The sequence below is a fragment of the Ichthyophthirius multifiliis genome (assembly GCF_000220395.1).
Source record: "Ichthyophthirius multifiliis unplaced genomic scaffold scaff_1120509251417, whole genome shotgun sequence".
Taxonomy (NCBI): Eukaryota; Ciliophora; class Oligohymenophorea; order Hymenostomatida; genus Ichthyophthirius; species Ichthyophthirius multifiliis.
The window spans coordinates 148,168-165,967 of record NW_004085894.1 but is presented as its reverse complement, the minus strand read 5'-3'; the positions used below and the strand labels follow the sequence as shown (position 1 = coordinate 165,967).

General features: G+C 15.5%; 6 protein-coding genes across 6 annotated transcripts, besides 60 other annotated features; 3 read left to right on the top strand and 3 right to left on the bottom strand. All coding sequences in view use genetic code 6, as the record gives it.

Annotated features, from left to right (window-relative positions):
- Window positions 1-121: 121 nt before the first annotated feature.
- On the top strand, window positions 122-2,993 carry IMG5_199550 (hypothetical protein; the record flags this gene model as incomplete). The annotated part of the gene is made up of 4 exons (XM_004024110.1): window positions 122-1,460; window positions 1,519-2,520; window positions 2,569-2,664; window positions 2,709-2,993. The coding sequence occupies exons 1-4, from the start codon at window positions 1,137-1,139 to the stop codon at window positions 2,991-2,993; spliced, it is 1,707 nt and encodes a 568-aa protein (XP_004024159.1). The 5' UTR covers window positions 122-1,136.
- Window positions 2,994-3,202: 209 nt separating this feature from the next.
- Window positions 3,203-3,232: a microsatellite.
- A 21-nt stretch (window positions 3,233-3,253) lies between these two features.
- Window positions 3,254-3,313: a microsatellite.
- A 147-nt stretch (window positions 3,314-3,460) lies between these two features.
- Window positions 3,461-3,509: a microsatellite.
- Window positions 3,474-3,520: a microsatellite.
- Window positions 3,521-3,566: 46 nt separating this feature from the next.
- On the top strand, window positions 3,567-5,212 carry IMG5_199540 (hypothetical protein; the record flags this gene model as incomplete). Its single annotated transcript, XM_004024109.1, has 5 exons — window positions 3,567-3,665; window positions 3,872-4,044; window positions 4,107-4,286; window positions 4,463-4,766; window positions 4,820-5,212. The coding sequence occupies 5 exons, from the start codon at window positions 3,567-3,569 to the stop codon at window positions 5,210-5,212; spliced, it is 1,149 nt and encodes a 382-aa protein (XP_004024158.1).
- Window positions 3,688-3,730: a microsatellite.
- Window positions 3,823-3,866: a microsatellite.
- Window positions 4,324-4,372: a microsatellite.
- Window positions 4,374-4,452: a microsatellite.
- Window positions 4,377-4,453: a microsatellite.
- Window positions 4,378-4,453: a microsatellite.
- Window positions 4,385-4,457: a microsatellite.
- Window positions 5,213-5,224: 12 nt separating the features above from the next.
- Window positions 5,225-5,281: a microsatellite.
- Window positions 5,282-5,330: 49 nt separating this feature from the next.
- Window positions 5,331-5,365: a microsatellite.
- Window positions 5,366-5,817: 452 nt separating this feature from the next.
- Window positions 5,818-5,866: a microsatellite.
- Window positions 5,818-5,893: a microsatellite.
- Window positions 5,824-5,867: a microsatellite.
- Window positions 5,827-5,863: a microsatellite.
- Window positions 5,893-6,213, top strand: IMG5_199530 (hypothetical protein; the record flags this gene model as incomplete). The annotated part of the gene is made up of 1 exon (XM_004024108.1): window positions 5,893-6,213. One exon carries the CDS (start codon window positions 5,893-5,895, stop codon window positions 6,211-6,213), a length of 321 nt encoding a protein of 106 aa, XP_004024157.1.
- Window positions 6,214-6,465: 252 nt separating this feature from the next.
- On the bottom strand, window positions 6,466-7,421 carry IMG5_199520 (snare domain protein; the record flags this gene model as incomplete). Its single annotated transcript, XM_004024107.1, has 5 exons — window positions 7,302-7,421; window positions 6,980-7,174; window positions 6,788-6,898; window positions 6,578-6,745; window positions 6,466-6,534 (listed from the first exon to the last, which is right to left on the bottom strand). The coding sequence occupies exons 1-5, from the start codon at window positions 7,395-7,397 to the stop codon at window positions 6,466-6,468; spliced, it is 639 nt and encodes a 212-aa protein (XP_004024156.1). The 5' UTR covers window positions 7,398-7,421.
- Window positions 6,926-6,978: a microsatellite.
- Window positions 7,205-7,292: a microsatellite.
- Window positions 7,249-7,295: a microsatellite.
- A 239-nt stretch (window positions 7,422-7,660) lies between the features above and the next one.
- Window positions 7,661-7,762: a microsatellite.
- Window positions 7,709-7,749: a microsatellite.
- Window positions 7,745-7,779: a microsatellite.
- A 22-nt stretch (window positions 7,780-7,801) lies between these two features.
- On the bottom strand, window positions 7,802-10,115 carry IMG5_199510 (hypothetical protein; the record flags this gene model as incomplete). Its single annotated transcript, XM_004024106.1, has 4 exons — window positions 7,802-8,064; window positions 8,153-8,833; window positions 8,940-9,059; window positions 9,260-10,115. The coding sequence occupies 4 exons, from the start codon at window positions 10,113-10,115 to the stop codon at window positions 7,802-7,804; spliced, it is 1,920 nt and encodes a 639-aa protein (XP_004024155.1).
- Window positions 8,088-8,148: a microsatellite.
- Window positions 8,089-8,117: a microsatellite.
- Window positions 8,847-8,934: a microsatellite.
- Window positions 9,136-9,192: a microsatellite.
- Window positions 9,197-9,249: a microsatellite.
- Window positions 10,116-10,143: 28 nt separating the features above from the next.
- Window positions 10,144-10,210: a microsatellite.
- Window positions 10,153-10,209: a microsatellite.
- Window positions 10,155-10,209: a microsatellite.
- Window positions 10,211-10,340: 130 nt separating the features above from the next.
- Window positions 10,341-10,386: a microsatellite.
- Window positions 10,345-10,386: a microsatellite.
- Window positions 10,387-10,417: 31 nt separating this feature from the next.
- Window positions 10,418-10,474: a microsatellite.
- Window positions 10,475-11,800: 1,326 nt separating this feature from the next.
- Window positions 11,801-11,857: a microsatellite.
- A 28-nt stretch (window positions 11,858-11,885) lies between these two features.
- IMG5_199500 (protein phosphatase 2a catalytic subunit, putative) lies at window positions 11,886-13,618 on the bottom strand (the record flags this gene model as incomplete). Its single annotated transcript, XM_004024105.1, has 6 exons — window positions 11,886-12,066; window positions 12,113-12,231; window positions 12,595-12,710; window positions 12,770-13,123; window positions 13,227-13,392; window positions 13,526-13,618. 6 exons carry the CDS (start codon window positions 13,616-13,618, stop codon window positions 11,991-11,993), a joined length of 924 nt encoding a protein of 307 aa, XP_004024154.1. The 3' UTR covers window positions 11,886-11,990.
- Window positions 12,235-12,279: a microsatellite.
- Window positions 12,352-12,395: a microsatellite.
- Window positions 13,127-13,179: a microsatellite.
- Window positions 13,127-13,185: a microsatellite.
- Window positions 13,127-13,199: a microsatellite.
- Window positions 13,462-13,495: a microsatellite.
- Window positions 13,464-13,495: a microsatellite.
- Window positions 13,617-13,696: a microsatellite.
- Window positions 13,672-13,724: a microsatellite.
- Window positions 13,725-14,500: 776 nt separating this feature from the next.
- Window positions 14,501-14,546: a microsatellite.
- Window positions 14,547-14,924: 378 nt separating this feature from the next.
- Window positions 14,925-14,971: a microsatellite.
- A 245-nt stretch (window positions 14,972-15,216) lies between these two features.
- Window positions 15,217-15,254: a microsatellite.
- Window positions 15,255-15,261: 7 nt separating this feature from the next.
- Window positions 15,262-15,309: a microsatellite.
- Window positions 15,310-15,344: 35 nt separating this feature from the next.
- Window positions 15,345-15,380: a microsatellite.
- A 112-nt stretch (window positions 15,381-15,492) lies between these two features.
- Window positions 15,493-15,533: a microsatellite.
- A 186-nt stretch (window positions 15,534-15,719) lies between these two features.
- Window positions 15,720-15,762: a microsatellite.
- Window positions 15,722-15,778: a microsatellite.
- Window positions 15,750-15,804: a microsatellite.
- Window positions 15,776-15,810: a microsatellite.
- Window positions 15,781-15,840: a microsatellite.
- Window positions 15,841-16,652: 812 nt separating this feature from the next.
- Window positions 16,653-16,684: a microsatellite.
- Window positions 16,685-16,761: 77 nt separating this feature from the next.
- Window positions 16,762-16,804: a microsatellite.
- A 95-nt stretch (window positions 16,805-16,899) lies between these two features.
- Window positions 16,900-16,930: a microsatellite.
- Window positions 16,931-16,934: 4 nt separating this feature from the next.
- Window positions 16,935-16,972: a microsatellite.
- Window positions 16,973-17,687: 715 nt separating this feature from the next.
- Window positions 17,688-17,728: a microsatellite.
- Window positions 17,729-17,800: the final 72 nt, after the last annotated feature.

Sequence of the window (17,800 nt, the reverse complement as noted above, 5' to 3'; positions counted from 1 at the left end):
TTCTTATGGTATATCTATAACGACTTTATAGGAAGTTTTTTTGAAAGTAACTGAGCAACCGTAATAAGGTAACAAAAAAATTAAAAAAAAAAATTAATGTTATTAAAGAACAATAAAATACATAAAACCATAAGATAGTAACAGTATTAAAATTTAACCAGATGTACAGGAACAAGTTAAAGATCAATTAGATGATTTCGATTTAAATTCCATAAGAATAAAAAAATCATTTTCCTTATTTTGTATCCATTTTGCAGCTTTAATTTTGAAAAGAATTCTATATTTTAAAAGAGATACTAAAGGATTTATATGTGAAATTTTTCTTCCTTGTTTAGTTGTAGTAGGTGGTTTATCTATTCTTTTAATTACCTTTATTTAATAAGACCCTCCTATATTTTTAGAAGCTGGTTACTATGGAAACTAAGATATTATAGTGGGAGGAATTCCTACTTAAACTGAAATGAGTAGTGTTTTAGGAAATGTAGCTTCTAATATAAAATGGTAATTAGATTATTAAACTGATGTTAGAAAATGGGAAGATCTTAACTTTGACAATAGATCAATAGATAGGCATGGTGCTTATTGGTTTATTTAAAAACCAGGAGTTCCAGTCTAAAATAACAACGAATATTAATATTTAATATAAGTGCAGACTATAACAAGATGTGCAATTCCTTATTATATGAATTAAATGAATAATGCTATAATTAGAACTGAAACCGGTAAAAAAGACTTCAATATAGATTTTACTTACCATCCTTTACCTTTGACTAAAAAATTGAAAAGTGTAGAAGGAAGTGCAGACGGAATAGTAGCAGCTTTCTTTTTTTCTATAGGATTTTCTTTTATTCCTGCTTCAATTATTACTTTTATTGTAAAAGAAAGAAATGATATGGTAAAGCATTAACATTTAGTCTCTGGTGTATCGTTATTGTCATATTGGGCTGCTAATTTTACATTGGATATACTCAAGCATGTTTTGCCGGCTGTTTTTTGCATGCTTATGACTTTGGCATTTGATATAGAAGCTTTTGTTAAAGAGTAATCATGTTATTCGGCTATTTGTTTGCTTTTTATATTATATGGATGGGGTATTATACCTTTTAGTTATTTGACAAGCTTTTTTTTCAAAAATTATGGAAGTGCTTAGGTTTTTAATTTTTTCTTTCATTTTATTTTAGGTTCTATTGTGCCTTTGTAATTTATATTTTAAGAGTTATTCCTTCTACTAAAGAAACCGGATTGAGTTTGTAATGGTTTTTAAGATTAATTCCATCTTTTTGTTTTGGATATGGAGTACTTAATATTGGAAGTCGGGATTTATATGCTATAAGGAAAAAAAGAAATAAAAAGATTCTCCTTTTGATATGAATATAGCAGGTGGTGATATCATTTATTTGGTTGTTTTTGGATTCTTAAATATGGGACTTATTATTGTTTTTGAATATCTATCTCATTCAGTAATTTAAACATATATATAAATAAATAATTTTTATAAATATGTATTTTTTTTTTCAGAGCAAATTCACACAGTTAATATCAGGAGAAACTAATATCCCTTATTAACCAAAAGAATATGACGATGATGTTTAGAAAGAAATGGATATGATCCAGAACTCAAAACCAGAAGATTTTACTGTAAGAGTAAGTAATTTAAGAAAAGTATTTGTACCTGCTAAAAATAGAGTTAAGGTTGCAGTTGATAAAGTCTCTTTTGGAATTAAATAAGGAGAAGTTTTTACTTTATTGGGAGTTAATGGTGCTGGGAAAACTACTACTTTTAAAATTTTATCAGGAGAAATACAACCTACAAGTGGAGAATGTCATATAGCAGGATATTCAGTTTAGACATAATTAGAATAGGCTAGAATGAATATAGGATATTGTCCTTAATTTGATGCTTTATTAGAAAATCTTACAGCAAGGGAGCATTTGAACTTATATGCATCTATTAAAGGCATTCCTAAATCTATAAGAGCAGAGTTAGTTTAAAAAAAATTAGAAGAAATGGACTTACTTAAATTCGAAGGATATTGCGCTGGTACTTTTTCTGGAGGAAACAAGAGAAAATTATCTGTAGCTATTGCTATGATTGGAAACCCTTCAATTATATTTTTAGATGAACCTTCTACTGGAATGGACCCTGCTGCTAGATAATTTATGTGGAAAGTAATTAAAAGAATATCTACTGTAAACAAACATTCTTCCATTATCTTAACAACTCATTCAATGGAAGAAGCTGAGCAATTATCTTCTAAAATGGCTATTTAAGTAGATGGATAATTAAAATGTTTAGGCACTATTTAATAAGTTAAACATAAGTTTGGTAAAGGATATGAAGTAGAAGTTAAAATCAAAAAACCTTCAGTTGAGCATTTAAGCTCTTTATGTTAAAAAGCAGAGTTATAATTAAATGATAAAATATTACTTAAGGATTTACCTAATATTTTAAGTAAATTAAATGCTATGGAATTATAATCTTTAATTTCTGATAATCAATCAGGATCTATTATTTATAAAGTAATTTTGCATTAATATAATTTAATAAATAATATTTTTAAAAAATAGGAATTAAAAAGTCAAAAGGGTATTACTATGGAAAATTTAACTGAATTTATATATGTTGAAAATTAAGGCTTTTAAATTATGATGTTCTTAGAAAAAGTATTTATATCGTTTTAATTATTTTATTTATTTTAAATGATTAGGAATTTGGAAAATTTGATGAAATTGAACATATCGGAGATTTTTATAGATATAGAATAGAAACAAGTGTAACTATTGGTAAAATTTTTGGTTCTTTTGAAAAAAATAAAGAATAATTAAAAATATCTGAATATTCTTTGAAATAAGCTACTATTGAATAAATATTTAATTAATTTGCGGAAGGAAAAATTATGGTAAACGAACATATTAAAAAAAGTAAAACTAATATTTAAGCTTATGAATAGAAAAAAAGGTAAAGCTAAATGGAAATTAATAATTAAAATTGAAATCTAGTTTAAATATTATATATAAAAATTTAATAAAATTGAAAATAATATTAATTATATAAATTATAAGTAATATTGTTAAAATAAAATATATATTTAAATTTTATAAATTTATTTTAATAATAAATATTAACAAAAAAGTAATTTTAAATTATAATAAATATCTTAATATAAAAAATATAAAAGTATTTATATTTTTTAAGTTAATTTATATAAAAAAAAATATATAAAAAACAATAATTTAAAAAGAATAAATATTAATATATATATTAAATATATATATACATATATATATATATATTTATATATATAATATTATAAAAGCAAATGGAAGTATCTAAAAAAGATTAAATTAATAATATAAATAATTTATATAATTCAGATCAAGAAGAATAGTTAAATAATAATATAATAGAGTTTGATTTGACATAAATAGATTTTTCAAACAAAAAAAATGAAGATTCATTAAATGAATAGTAAAAAAAAAATAAAAAATTAAAAATAATAAAAAAATAAGAATAAAATAATTAAACTGAAAATAAAGATGATAATACATAATTAAAAAATAAAAGCATGAATCCATATGATTTAATAAACATAGAAGTCACATTAAATGATAATTATTATATTTTATCAAGATATTTAATAAGTAGAATGCTTACATTGATATGTGTATTTTGTTTTTATAAAAAAAAAAATATATATATATTATTTCAAAATGATATATAATAATTTCATATGTGATTTAAATTAAAATAAATTAAAAATAATAACAATATATCATTTTTATTATCTTTTTTCTGTTTAAATATAAATAAATAAAAAAATGATATATATATATATATATATATTATAATTATATTATATTATATAAATAGATTGATAAGTAAAAAGCATCATCAATAGCGAAAACTATAAAGAAAAAATTAGTAGAATTAAATATAAGTGAAATAACTTAGTAAAAATTAGAGGAAATTCTTTTTGAAACTATAATATAATAGATTAAATAAAATCCTTTAAATGTAATATAAACTTATAAAATAGTATCAGAGTAATTAAAATAAAGAATATTATATATATATATAAAAACATCTTTAAATTTATTTTTTATAGATTCTATAGAACAAGAACTCCTTTAATTATATTAATTTTAGGGGCACCGAAAATAGGTAAATCTAGTTTAGCAAACTAACTAGCGGATAAATTAAATATTTCAAATGTTTTATAAACAGACATTATATCATCAGTAATGGATTCTATGAGTAAAAATATTATTGAATAAAATAATTGGAAGTACAAAAATTATTAAAAATTTTATAAATATAATTAAAAATATATAAATATATAAATATATAAATATCTGATGAATATATAAATATTTATTTATTTAAATATTTATATTTATATATATAATTTTATATATTATTTAATAAATTTAATTATATATTTAATTTAATATAATTTTAAAGTGATATTTAGATTTCTGATGATGAAATGTTAAAATTATATTAATAAAAATGTTATTAAATAAGAAAAGGTGCAAATACAGATATTTTAAAGTGCCTTACTTAAGGAAAGCCTTTAATTGTTGAAGGTACAGAATTAATACCCTAGCTTTTTATAAAGAAACGATATCATGTTAATGGATTTAAATATGATATATAAGATGAAAAAATATAAAATATAAAATAAAATCTATAAAAGTTTATTGATGGAAAAATAGATAATAATGATTTAAATATTGAATATTAAATAGGCTCTTAATAGGATTTAGTATATTTATTTAATTAAATTAAAACATATTATTAAAATTATATATATTTTAGTTTGAAATATATTAACCAGATCCAGAAGAACAAGAAAGTTAAAAAGAAAAAGATAGAATAATATAAGCTTAGAAATACTATTAAAATATAGATTAAAGTAATTAAGGTGTAGTTTTGGCTTTTCATTTAATAATAAATAAAAAATAACATAAGTTTAATATAAAAAATTCAAGTCTAATTTAAAGTATTTAAAATTAATAATAAAGAAAAATAATGTGTGAAAAATACTTACAGAAATATTAAGCAATATAAAATTATTTAATTTAAGAATTTAATTTAACAAGAACGATTCCGATTGAAATTAATTGCCAATAATATACACTAGATATCTTATAGAAAATATTATTAAATAAAATTGTTGAATAATATCATTATTAATAATAAAAGAAGTGATTTTAATATTAAATATATATATATATATATATATATATATATATATATATATTAATATTTATTTATATAGTATTGTTTTTAAACTACTTGCATTTTTTTTAAATAAAAATATTAATAATATTTAAATTTATTATTTATTTATATTTTTTATTTGAAATTTTTTAAAAACGATGTATTTATTATCTATATTATCTTATATATTAATATAATAAAACCATTTGATTTAATTATCTATTTTTTTGCTAATAAATAAATTTTATATTAAAATGTATTCCTTTATTTATCTAAATATACCTAATCAATATATGTTTTCGTATATGAAATTTTTTTTTTCTTAAAAATAATAAAAAAGACAAATTTTTAAATATAAGTTATTTTTTTTTTTTTTTTTTTTTGAAAAAAAATAAATAAATATTTATTTCAATAAATTATTTTTCTTATTTCTTATATTTTCTAAAAAAATACTTATCCAAAATCTTAAAAATTAACCAAATTATAAATATAAATTAATAAAACTATCCAATCAAATTAAAAATCTTTTAAAAAAAAGGATTTCTTTTCTTTATATAAAAAAAAATATAAAAACCTTCCCCCCCCCCCCCAACAAAATTAAAAAAAAAAAAAATTAAAAAAAAAAATTAAAAAAAAAAAAAAACAAACATAAATAAATAAATAAAAAAATGGCCGCTGGAAAAGGAGGAAAAGGAGGTAAAGGAATGGGAAAAGTAGGTGCTAAAAGACACTCTAGAAAATCAAATAAAGCTTCAATTGAAGGAATAACAAAGCCTGCAATCAGAAGATTAGCCAGAAGAGGTGGAGTTAAGAGAATATCTTCATTTATATATGATGATTCAAGATAAGTATTAAAATCTTTCTTAGAAAACGTCGTTAGAGATGCTGTAACTTACACTGAACATGCTAGAAGAAAAACTGTTACTGCAATGGACGTTGTTTATGCACTTAAAAGATAAGGAAGAACTCTTTATGGATTTGGTGGTTGAAATAATAATTAATGAAATATAATTTTTTATATATATATATATATATACACTATTTTATTTTATTTTTTTTGGAGGGGAAATATTTAAATTTTATAAAAATTAAATTATTTTATAAATAAATTTAAAATTTCATATATATAAAAAAGAAATATATATATTTACAATCATAAAAAAAAGAACAAAAAACAAACAAATAGAAAAAAAAAAAAAAAAAATTATATATATTATTTTCTTTTTTTATTATTTAACAATTCAGGATAATGTAGTAGATAATATAATAACAATAATAACCATTCCAATAATCATTAAACAGCAATATTTCTAATTTATAAATATATATAAAAATATTTTTTTTCTTTATAACTTTTTTAGCCGATAAATGATGCTCTTTTGCTTTCTTTAAATGTTAATTAGCTTTATCTACGTTCTTTTTAGTAGAATTTACATTTAATTCAATATCATCTATCATTTCACCTTATTAGTGAACTAAAATGGCAATATCTGATAATAATTAGTGTAATTCTTAAACACTCTATATATTTATATATTGATTTATATATTTAATAAAATTAACTTTTTCTAATTTCAAAATATCTTTAAATTTATCTTAAATATCAGATACAGCATTTTATAATTAAATACTAGGCGCATTAAATAATTTTTATTAAAATAATTATGTAACTTTCTAAAAATAAAAATATAAAATAAACAAATATATATATATATATATATATATATATATATATTTATATATTTATATATATACTTCTGGATCTTCACAAATATCATTTAATTATTATTCTGTTAAATTTGCATCTAAATATTTCGTTTGTCTAGTAGTCTTTGATTTCAAATTATTTTTATAATCTAACTATGAATTTTAACATTCTTCTAATATTTATTTAACTGAAAAAGCAATTGATTTATAAAGTTATTCTTTAATTTACAAATCATTACTATTCTTTATAAGAAATTTATATTAATTTTAATAATATATATATATGAATAAAAAATATATATATTTATTTATATATATAAATAATATATATATAATTTTTTAAATAAATATATATATATATTTTATATACTGGATTATCTTTTTTAGTATTATTTATGTCTTATGATAGATTATCCATTTTTTATTTAACTTCATTACTTAATTTTCTATTGCTTGAAATAATCATTTCTATTTAATCACTTATTCCTTTTCTTAGCCTGCTCTAGTTGCTTACGAGTACTCATCTTTTAAGCGATTTATTTCTTATGTATTTATTTTTATTTTATCTAAAATAAGACGTGTTTATTTAGTTTCTTCTTAAAAATTTGCTATTAAAGTTGATTTTTCTAAATTACTATTTGAATCATCCTGTAATTGATTTTACTATTAATCATTCATTTTAATTTAATATTTTTTTAACTAACCTAATTTATCAATCATTTTTTTAAAATATATGTATATATATTTATTTATTTATATAATAAATTATGTTTTTTCTATATATATATATTTATATATATATATATAAATTTATATATTTTTTTTATATTTTTTTTATTTTTATTTTAAAATATAATTTATATAAACAAATCAATCATATTTATTAATAAATTCTTTATATTCTAAAGTATTAAAAAGTTTTATTTAATCGAGATTTTAATCATTAATATAATCACTAAGATTAATTTTAAAATGAGTACATAAAGCTTTTATATCAATATTACATTCAGGACAAAAAGCCTAAATATATTCAAGTAATTCATTATAAATTACCTCATAGTAATTACTTATATACTCAATTACTTATTTTTTTAAACTAAATCTAGTCTATTCATCATGAATAAGATAAATGTCTCTAAAAAGCAATTCTTTATTATATATATATATAAAAATATATATATAAAAAATTTGATATATTACAAAAAAATTTATATATAGAACTTTTTGTAATATTTGTATATAAATTAAGTATAAAACTAAAAGCTTTTTTCCCATTATTTTTTAGTAATTCTTACTCTTTTTTCGAAATTCTTTCATTTATAAGATTCTTGAAATTCTCCATTTTTCCTAATTTAATAATTTCCTGAAAATTCTACTTTTCAATATAATTAATAAAATCTTTAATAAAAACTTCATATTATTATAACTTTTCATCCAATTCTTTTGAATATTCTTTATATATACTAAGCTCCTATATTAAATAAACATATATATTAATCCCAAAAATACACGCTGGTATAGATTTCTTGCTTATTTTTTACTCCACAAGCTAATCTAAAGGTAAAAGGAAAAATTTTATTTACAAAAACTAGCATTTTTAATCATCTTTTAACGTATTTTCGAATATCTTTAACACCTTATCAACAAAATCGACAATACATTAATAAGCTGCAATCCTTTATATATCAAACTTAGTATTAAGTAAAATTTAAGTCTCGTTTTCTAAATTATATTTAATTAATTAATTTGATAATTAAACAAGCTTCTAAATTATAGAAATACTCTAAAAAATCATTTATTTATTAGTATTTTTATTATCATTATTTTCTTCATTTAAAACCATAAATAAATTGCTTGAAAACCTCATTTTATTATTTTCTAAGCATTCTCTAATTTAAAACACTTAAAATTTTAAATATATATAGATATATACATATATATATATATATATATATATATATATATATATATATATATATAATATATATATATATATATATATAAATACTTTAATAAAAGTCTTTTTCTACAATTAGTGATCTTTCTACTCTCGTTATAATTTCAGAAAATAATTAATCAATTTATTCAATAAATTTTATTTTTATATTCATATCATTTTAAAATATATCTATAATATAAAAAGTTAAAATATAAAATTAATTTATATATAGTATAATTTTTAAAATTGCTTTTATAAACATGATTATATATATATATATATAAAGATATATATGTATATATATATATATATATATATATATTGCATATAATTTTATTTATTTTTACATTTTTTTTTTATATATTTTATTTTTTATATAATAAATAAACCTTTTAAAAAATTTTTTTCTTTTCTTAAAACATCAAAAAAAGATAAAAACATTTCATTAAGAAATCCACTTATTTTTTGATTCATTTAATAATTAATTTTATTATTTAAAACAACTAATTATTCTTTTATAACATTTTTTCTAAACTTCAACATTTAATCTTAAAACTTCCCATAAAATTCTCCGTTTTCTTCCAGAATTTTTTAAAACTGTCCTAACATTTCCAAAGGGATCTTCTGAACATTTAAATGTATCATTTTTATCATTTTACCCATTGCCAAATTCCTAATTTCCTCAAAATTTTTCTTTAAACTTTTCCTTAAACCCTCATCTTCGCCCTAAACCTTGCCTAATTCATCATATAGATTTTTAAGGTTCTCCAAAGACTCAAATGCTTTTAAAAATTTTTCATCTACCAAATCCTAATGTAGTAAGCATTTAATTTAATCCTAATCAATATGTGAATCTTAAAAAAGTTTTTCAAGAATTTCCAAATTTTTCTAAAGTTCATTTTCTTTTTCCGTTAACTTATCAACTTTCTATATATGATTCCTATTAATCTGTTTAATTATCTATGAAAAATCTTCTATTTTATTAATTGTTTAATCTATTTCTTAAACATAATTTTATATATCAATAGAAGTCCTATATAAATCTTTATAATCATTCAAAAATGATTCACATGAATAAATAAAAATAGATTAAAAATTATCTTATATAGTTTCTTTAGATAATTATTATTATTATTAAATATTTATATTTGATTAATTTATATTAAATAAAAATTATGAAAAATCATCGTCATTTAAATTTATGTTTACAATATCATCTGTAGTTGTTTCTTTATATTAATTCATTTTAAAAAAATTAATTTATTTGTATCTTTATTTTATTTATATATATATTTAAATAAATTTAAATATATATTTATATATATATATATATTTATATTAGTTTTTTTTTAATATTATATTTTATTATTATTATCAAGGAAAGTATGAAATAATTTTATAATTAATTTTCACTTTTTATTATGAATTTTATATAAAAAATACAATAATTTAATAAATCAAATACTAATGATTTTTTTATAAGTAATTTTTTTACAATAATTTTATTAAATAATTTACTTATTTTTCATTACGTTTTTACACTTTTTTTTTATTTTATAACATTTTATATATTTCTTTTATTTATATATAATTTTTATATATTTAACAAACTTCAAAATAAAGTTTTTATAATTTAATCACGTTCTTATTTATTTTTTTGAATTTCTTTTATTTTTTTTATATAAAAGAATTAGATAAAATAATTAAAAAAAATATTTATTATCTATATAATATTTTTAAAAATTTAATATAATTTTCAATAAATTTCCTTTATAAAAATACCTTTTTATAATAAAGAATTATATTCAAATACTATAATATAATTTAGGATATTATTTTAATTAAAAAGAAAATACATTTGCTATATTATTATTTTTTCTATAAAAAATTAGTAATTTATTAATGAATTTATTGAGACAAGTTAAAATTCGTTTTAAATAAATAAAATTATCTTATTAACTTTTTTTTTATATACTCTTTCTTAATTTTTTTTTTAGTGAAAAATAAATTCCAATAAATAAAGGCTGTACGTAAATTTTACAATTAATATAATTTATTCGAAAAATATATATTCTATCAGATACTTTTTCTATATTTATAATTAAAAAAGAAGTTCATAAAATATAAAACTTTAATATATGTTTACAAAAAAAAAATAATATAACGTATGTAAATAATTATATTTATGTTTACAAATTTTTATTTAACAAAAAAAGTTTAATTTATATTTGTATTAAAAAGAAATATGAATAAAATTTATTTTAAAACTATTAAAATTATTTTTTTAATTAAACTTAAAGTCTAGATAAAGGTTAATTATAACAATGTTAATATTTAAAATTTTTTAAAAAGATATATGCAACTAAATTGAAATAATTCGAACTGATAATATAAATAACTTAAAAAAGCTGAAAAAAAACTAATATATACTTGAAATAAAAGAATACTAAAACATATATTAAAAATGAAATCTAAAGAAATGAAAGAATTAATAAAAACATATAGATTTATTATATATGAAATTTAAGAAATTTATAAAAAAACAATAAAAAAAAATATAAACAAATATTATTAAAAATAATTCAATAATTAAACAAATAAAATACTATATATGATTAAAAATATATATAAAAAAAAAACAAAAAACTACAAAAAACTACAATAAAATAAAAGAATAATTATAATAAATATAAAATTTTTTAAATATAAATAAAACATATAAAAAATCAGGCATTTAAAAAAAAAAAAATATGGAAAAAAATAATTAAGATATAAATTAAAAATAAAAATATATATAATTTTTAAAAAATTAAAAATATATAAATTATATATTATAATATTAATTAAATGTAATTAAAATTATAAAAAAAAAAATATATATTTATATTAAAATAAAAAAAAGAAAAATTATAATAATTTAATAATTAAAAATATATATATATATATTTAATATATATATATATATATATATATATATATATGTATATTTATTTCAATATTTATATGTTTTCGTCATTAAATTTTTTTTATTTAAGAAATATAAAAAAATGCAACAATGAAATTAAATAAATCAATTACAATTAATATAAATTAAAAAATAATATTTTTCTTCTGTTTTATTCATAAAAAATAATCTGGAACTCTTTTTTTTTCAATAACATCTATTTCTTATTCCGGAGAATGATCAAATTATAGTCTTTATTTATAAATAAAATAAATTAATAATAATATTAATAAATTACAATTAAATTTTCATATTTTCATCTACTTCCATTATACCTCCTAAATTACCACATCTATAGCAATAATTAGGAGCTGAAAAAATAGTTACTAAATTTTTATCATGTGTTTCAATATATCCCTTAAATATAATAAAAATATAATATAAAATATCAAATAAATAATATAAATATTTAATTATTTTTTTCAATTTTATATAATAATTTTTATAAAATTATATTCATATTAAAAACAAAAAAAGAATAAAAATAAGATATATAAAATAACTAAATAAATATTAAAATATTTATATATACTTAAATTTATTTTTTATATATTAAATTTATATATGTATTTAAAAAATATTATAAAATTGATTTTTTAAAATAATAGATAATTTATTTTAATATATTATTTGATTTGCCAAAAAATAAAATATATATGTTTCATTATTATATGTATATCTATATATGTATTTTTTTATATTTTTTATATATAATATTACTTCCATAGCTAATTAATGTGCTCTAGCAATTTTAATCAAATTATTATTATGATTGAATTATTCTGATATTTCTTATCCGAATATAAATCCTGCTCCTCTTGGAGATCTTCTCCATCCTAATATATATTTTTAAAAATTATTTTTTTAAACAATAAAATTATTATTTATTGTTTACCGCTTATATTATCTGGATCAGACCATAATAAATCGCACATAGGTCCTTCTTAAGGTATTTCTTAGACTCTATCTAATTATCTAATACTATCTAGTGTATCTAAAGAAGGTGATAATCCACCATGTAAGCAAAAAATTTTCCCTTCAACCAAACTTGTTAAAGGTAAATAATCAAAAACTTCAGTAAAATATTTCCAAACATTAGCATTTCCATATTTTCTTACAGATTCGTCATAAAAGCCATATACTTATGTAGTTGTACGACTTTCATGATTTCCTCTCGTCAAAAATATTCTATCTGAATATCTTACTTTTAATAAAAATAAAAGAGTAACGCATTCAATTGAACTGTAGCCTAATATATATATATATATATATATATATATATAATATATATATATATATATTATAATTATAATTAAATATATTATTTCTTTGTATATATTTTTCGATTTTACCTCTATCAACATAATCTCCAGTAAATAAATAATTTGTTTCTGGACATTTACCTCCTATTTTAAATATTTCCAATAGATCATATAATTATCCATGTATATCTCCACATATTGTAACTGGTGCACGAACTGGTTAAACATTTGATTCTTATGAAAGTATTTCTTTTGCCTTTTTATAATTTTTTTTAAATCAATATATATTTTATTTTTGGGCAAATATTTGATTTGATTTCGATATTTTTTTTTTTTTTAATTTTTTTTGTTATAATTTTAATTATTATTTTTATTTAAAAAAAAATAACTTTTTCACAAAGGAATTTAACTTCGGATTCTGAAAGATATTTACATTAGTAAAGTTAGGCTATTTGCTTATCTAAGTTTTAATTACTTGACATTTTTTATTTATTTTTTATGTTTATTTTTATTTATTAATTAATTAATTAATTTTTTATTTTTTTTTTCTTTATTTTTTAAATTATATATTTTATTTTTATGTTTTAAGAATCCTTAATTATTTAACTTTTATTAAAGTAAAAAAAAAAATATAGTTATTATTTAAGAAAATAATAATAACAACACAAATAAATATTAATACTAATATTTTAGTTTTATTAATAAATTTATATATATATATATATATATATAAGTATCAAATATTATTGGATTTAAAAATATAAGATTATTATTTAAATGAAATAAAAAATTATATTATTGATAATTAATATTTTGTATTTTTCTTTTATTTAAATATAATAAATTAAACTTTTGATATAATTATTTAAATATATTTATTATTATTATTATAAAACAATTCAAATTTTTTATATAAATATGAAAAATATGAACTAAGACATTGAAAATAATAGATAAAAGATTTAAATTTATTTAAAATAAAACAAAGTAAAGTAATTTAAAATATAAATAAATATTTTTATATATAAAAATTCACATAATATAATTATATATATTTAATTAAAAATATTATTTAATAATAATTCATCATTTTTATATTATATATAATGATTAATTTCTATATTTTCCTTTATTTTATAAATAAAAGTTAATAAATAATTTAAGTATTTCTAATCACAAAAAACAAAAAAAAATTAAAATAAAAATGTTTAATAATTAAAATAATTAAATAATTTAATAAAAACTAAGATAATAAATATTGAATTAATAACATTAAACTACATATAAAACAAATTCTACAAAAACATGTATAGACCCATATAGAGAAGATAGATTTACAGAAAAAAGCATAGATTATTACAAAATTAAAAACAAAAATAATTATTTTAAACACAAAAATTAATATTTTAATGAAGATAATAATTAAATAAATACTACTAAATCTAGTTTTTTACCGCAAATAATGTAATAATACAATAGCCCTCTTGTAAAAAGAAATTAAAATTGGCTTTTTTAATAAAAATTAATAGAATAAATCAAAATAAAAAAATAAAAAAATAATGATGATGATAATTAATATCAATAATAAATAATAAACTTACTTTAAAAAACAAATTAAAATTTTATTCAAATTCAAAAAAGTCCAAAACTAATGAAACATAATATAATGAATATTACTTATTTTCATAAAAATAAATGAAAAATAAAAAAAAATTACTAGTTAATAAAAAATTTAATTATTTATTATATATATTTTTATAAGAAAAAATATGTAAATTTATATATAAAATAAAAAACTATTATAAATAAATATATAAAAAATATTTATTAAAAAAAAAATATTATAACACAAATTTTCGTGTAGAGTTAAAAATTAATATAGAATTTATCCTATGATAAAGTTATTTATTTTTTGGAATAAATATGAATTATACACAAAAAAATATATACATAAATAAATTTAAAAAGAATATAAAGAAAAAGAAATAAAAATTTTTATTTTCAATATTATTATAAAGTTAAATAGTATTTTTATAATAAAAAAACTTAAATATTTTTGTTATTAATTTTTTTTCTCTTATATTATTATTATTATTATTATTATTATTATTATTATTAATTTAATTTTATTTTTTTATTTTTTTATTTATCTTTTTCTATCTTTATTATTTATAAAATAATCTATATGTTCAATATATTTAATTATAATATATTTAAATTTATTTTATATTTTAAAATTATTTTTTTTTTTCTTTTGTTTATTATTAATTTTTTATTTTTTTTTCCTTCGATTAAAATATCATTTTTTTAATTTTTTTTCTTTTAAATTAATAATTTTGATTTTTATTATTTGTAGTTTTTATTTTATTATTTTTTTTTTTACTAATTCTTTTTATTATTTTTATAATTTTTACATTTTATTTATCATTATTCTTTATTTATTCTATATTTATTATTAATATTAAAATTTATTTTTATTAATCTTTATTTATTGTTATTTTATATTTAAAAAATCTATTCTTATTTAAATTTTGTATATTTTTTTTGATTCACTTTTTTTATTATTTACTATGTTTTATTAACTATTTATTTTAGATTTATTTTATTTATTTCTTTTATTTTATTTTATACTTTATTTTATTCGATTATTTTAATTAATTCGATTATTAATTAAATTATTTTACTTTATTTGATATATTAATTATTATTATATATTTAAATCATATTTTTATATCAAAATATTTAAATTATTAATATTTATCTTATATATACTTTTAATCTATTTTATTTCTATCTTTAAACATATTATTTATAAATATTAAAAACCCTTACATATTTTTCATTAAATCATTATTATTTATATTACATTTTCTTTCTATTAAACAAAATTATACATATTTTAATGTTCTTTTATTTTTTGTAAAAAAACATTTAATTTCCTATTTAAATAAATAAAGATTATTCAAATCATAATATAAAGATAAAGATAATTATTTTTTTATAATATACTTACATATTTATTTAAAATATTATCTAATATATTTTCTTTTTAAAAAAACAATATATTTAATATAGTTTTTTTTAAAATTTAAATCCATTATAAATATTTCTTTCAAGTTTATATAAAAAAATTATAAATCTTTATTTTATATAAACATTATTATTATATTTAGAACTTTATATATATAATTTTTATTTTAAATATTAATATAAAGGAGTTAATAACTAAATAATAGGATATATATACTTAATTCAATATATTTATTTTCCTTATATAAATTTATTAAAAATAAAGCATTTATATAATATATTATCTTTATCGAAAATTTATATTAATATAAAAAGGGTCTTTAAAAATTATAATCATAATTTATTAAGAAAAATTAATAAAATTTTATTATAAATTTTAAATTATTTTATTTTCTGTAAATAAAATTCTTATTTTCATATTGAAAAGTGAAAATTACTTTTAAAAGGTTTTATAATAATACAGTTAAATATAAATATTAGCTTAAAATATTTAATATTTATTATATTTAAATTATTATTATGACCTATTTAAAATATATATAACAATTATTAAATTATATTCATAAATTATCAATAAAATTATTTAAAAGATAATTATATATATATATATATATATATATATAAAATATACATATATAATTATTTATATGTTTTTAAATATAATTATATTTTTTACTTATAAAGAGGTTATTATTTTTTATTATTATTTTAAAAAGTTTATATTATTCATCTCATAAATACATATATATATAAATATATATATACTTTAATATCATATTTATTTTTCAAATATAATTTTAGTTTTTTTAATTTAAATTATAATTTAATTATTTGTTAACTAATTAGTATTATTAATTAATTTATTAAATTTTTGATTTTTGATGATCCATATAACATATAAACTATTTTCTTACCTTATCATTTTATTCCAGTCCAGCCTTACATGATTATCTTTTAACATTAATCTTATTTTCGTCCACAATTTACTTCTTTTAATATTTCTAAGAATTTTATTAAGTATATGTAAGTTGGTTACTTTAAATAACTTTATTTGATTAATCATTTTTACAATTAAGATATTAATTCAAAAACGTATTATTTTATATTTTATTCATGTTAAATCTATCTGAATTTTTATTTTAATATTTTTGATATTAATTTTATTATATTTAAGGTTAAATTTAATTATTATAAATACTATTCCTTTATATTAAGATAAATTTTATATAAATATGTTTTTATTTTTTATTTTTTTGATACTTGTCATTTTAATTAATTTTTTTAAAATATTAATTTTCTTAATTATTTTTATAAAAAGACTAATTGATTACTATTGTTTCTTTACTTGATTATTCTTAGTTTATATTATTTTGACAATAAATAATAGATAATTAATTTCTTAAATTTTCAAAATGGAATTTCTTGCTTATTTCATTTATATTTTTTAAAAATTAATTGTTTCTAAAATTTTATTTATGGGATAATTAATCTACATGCTTTTTTGTTTTGTTTTTTTAATAAAAATAATATATTATCTAATATAATATATACATCTAAATAATCCTCATAGTGCGATTTACAAACACAACAATAATTATGCTTTTTTCCTGGTTTCGGTTATAATAATATTTATT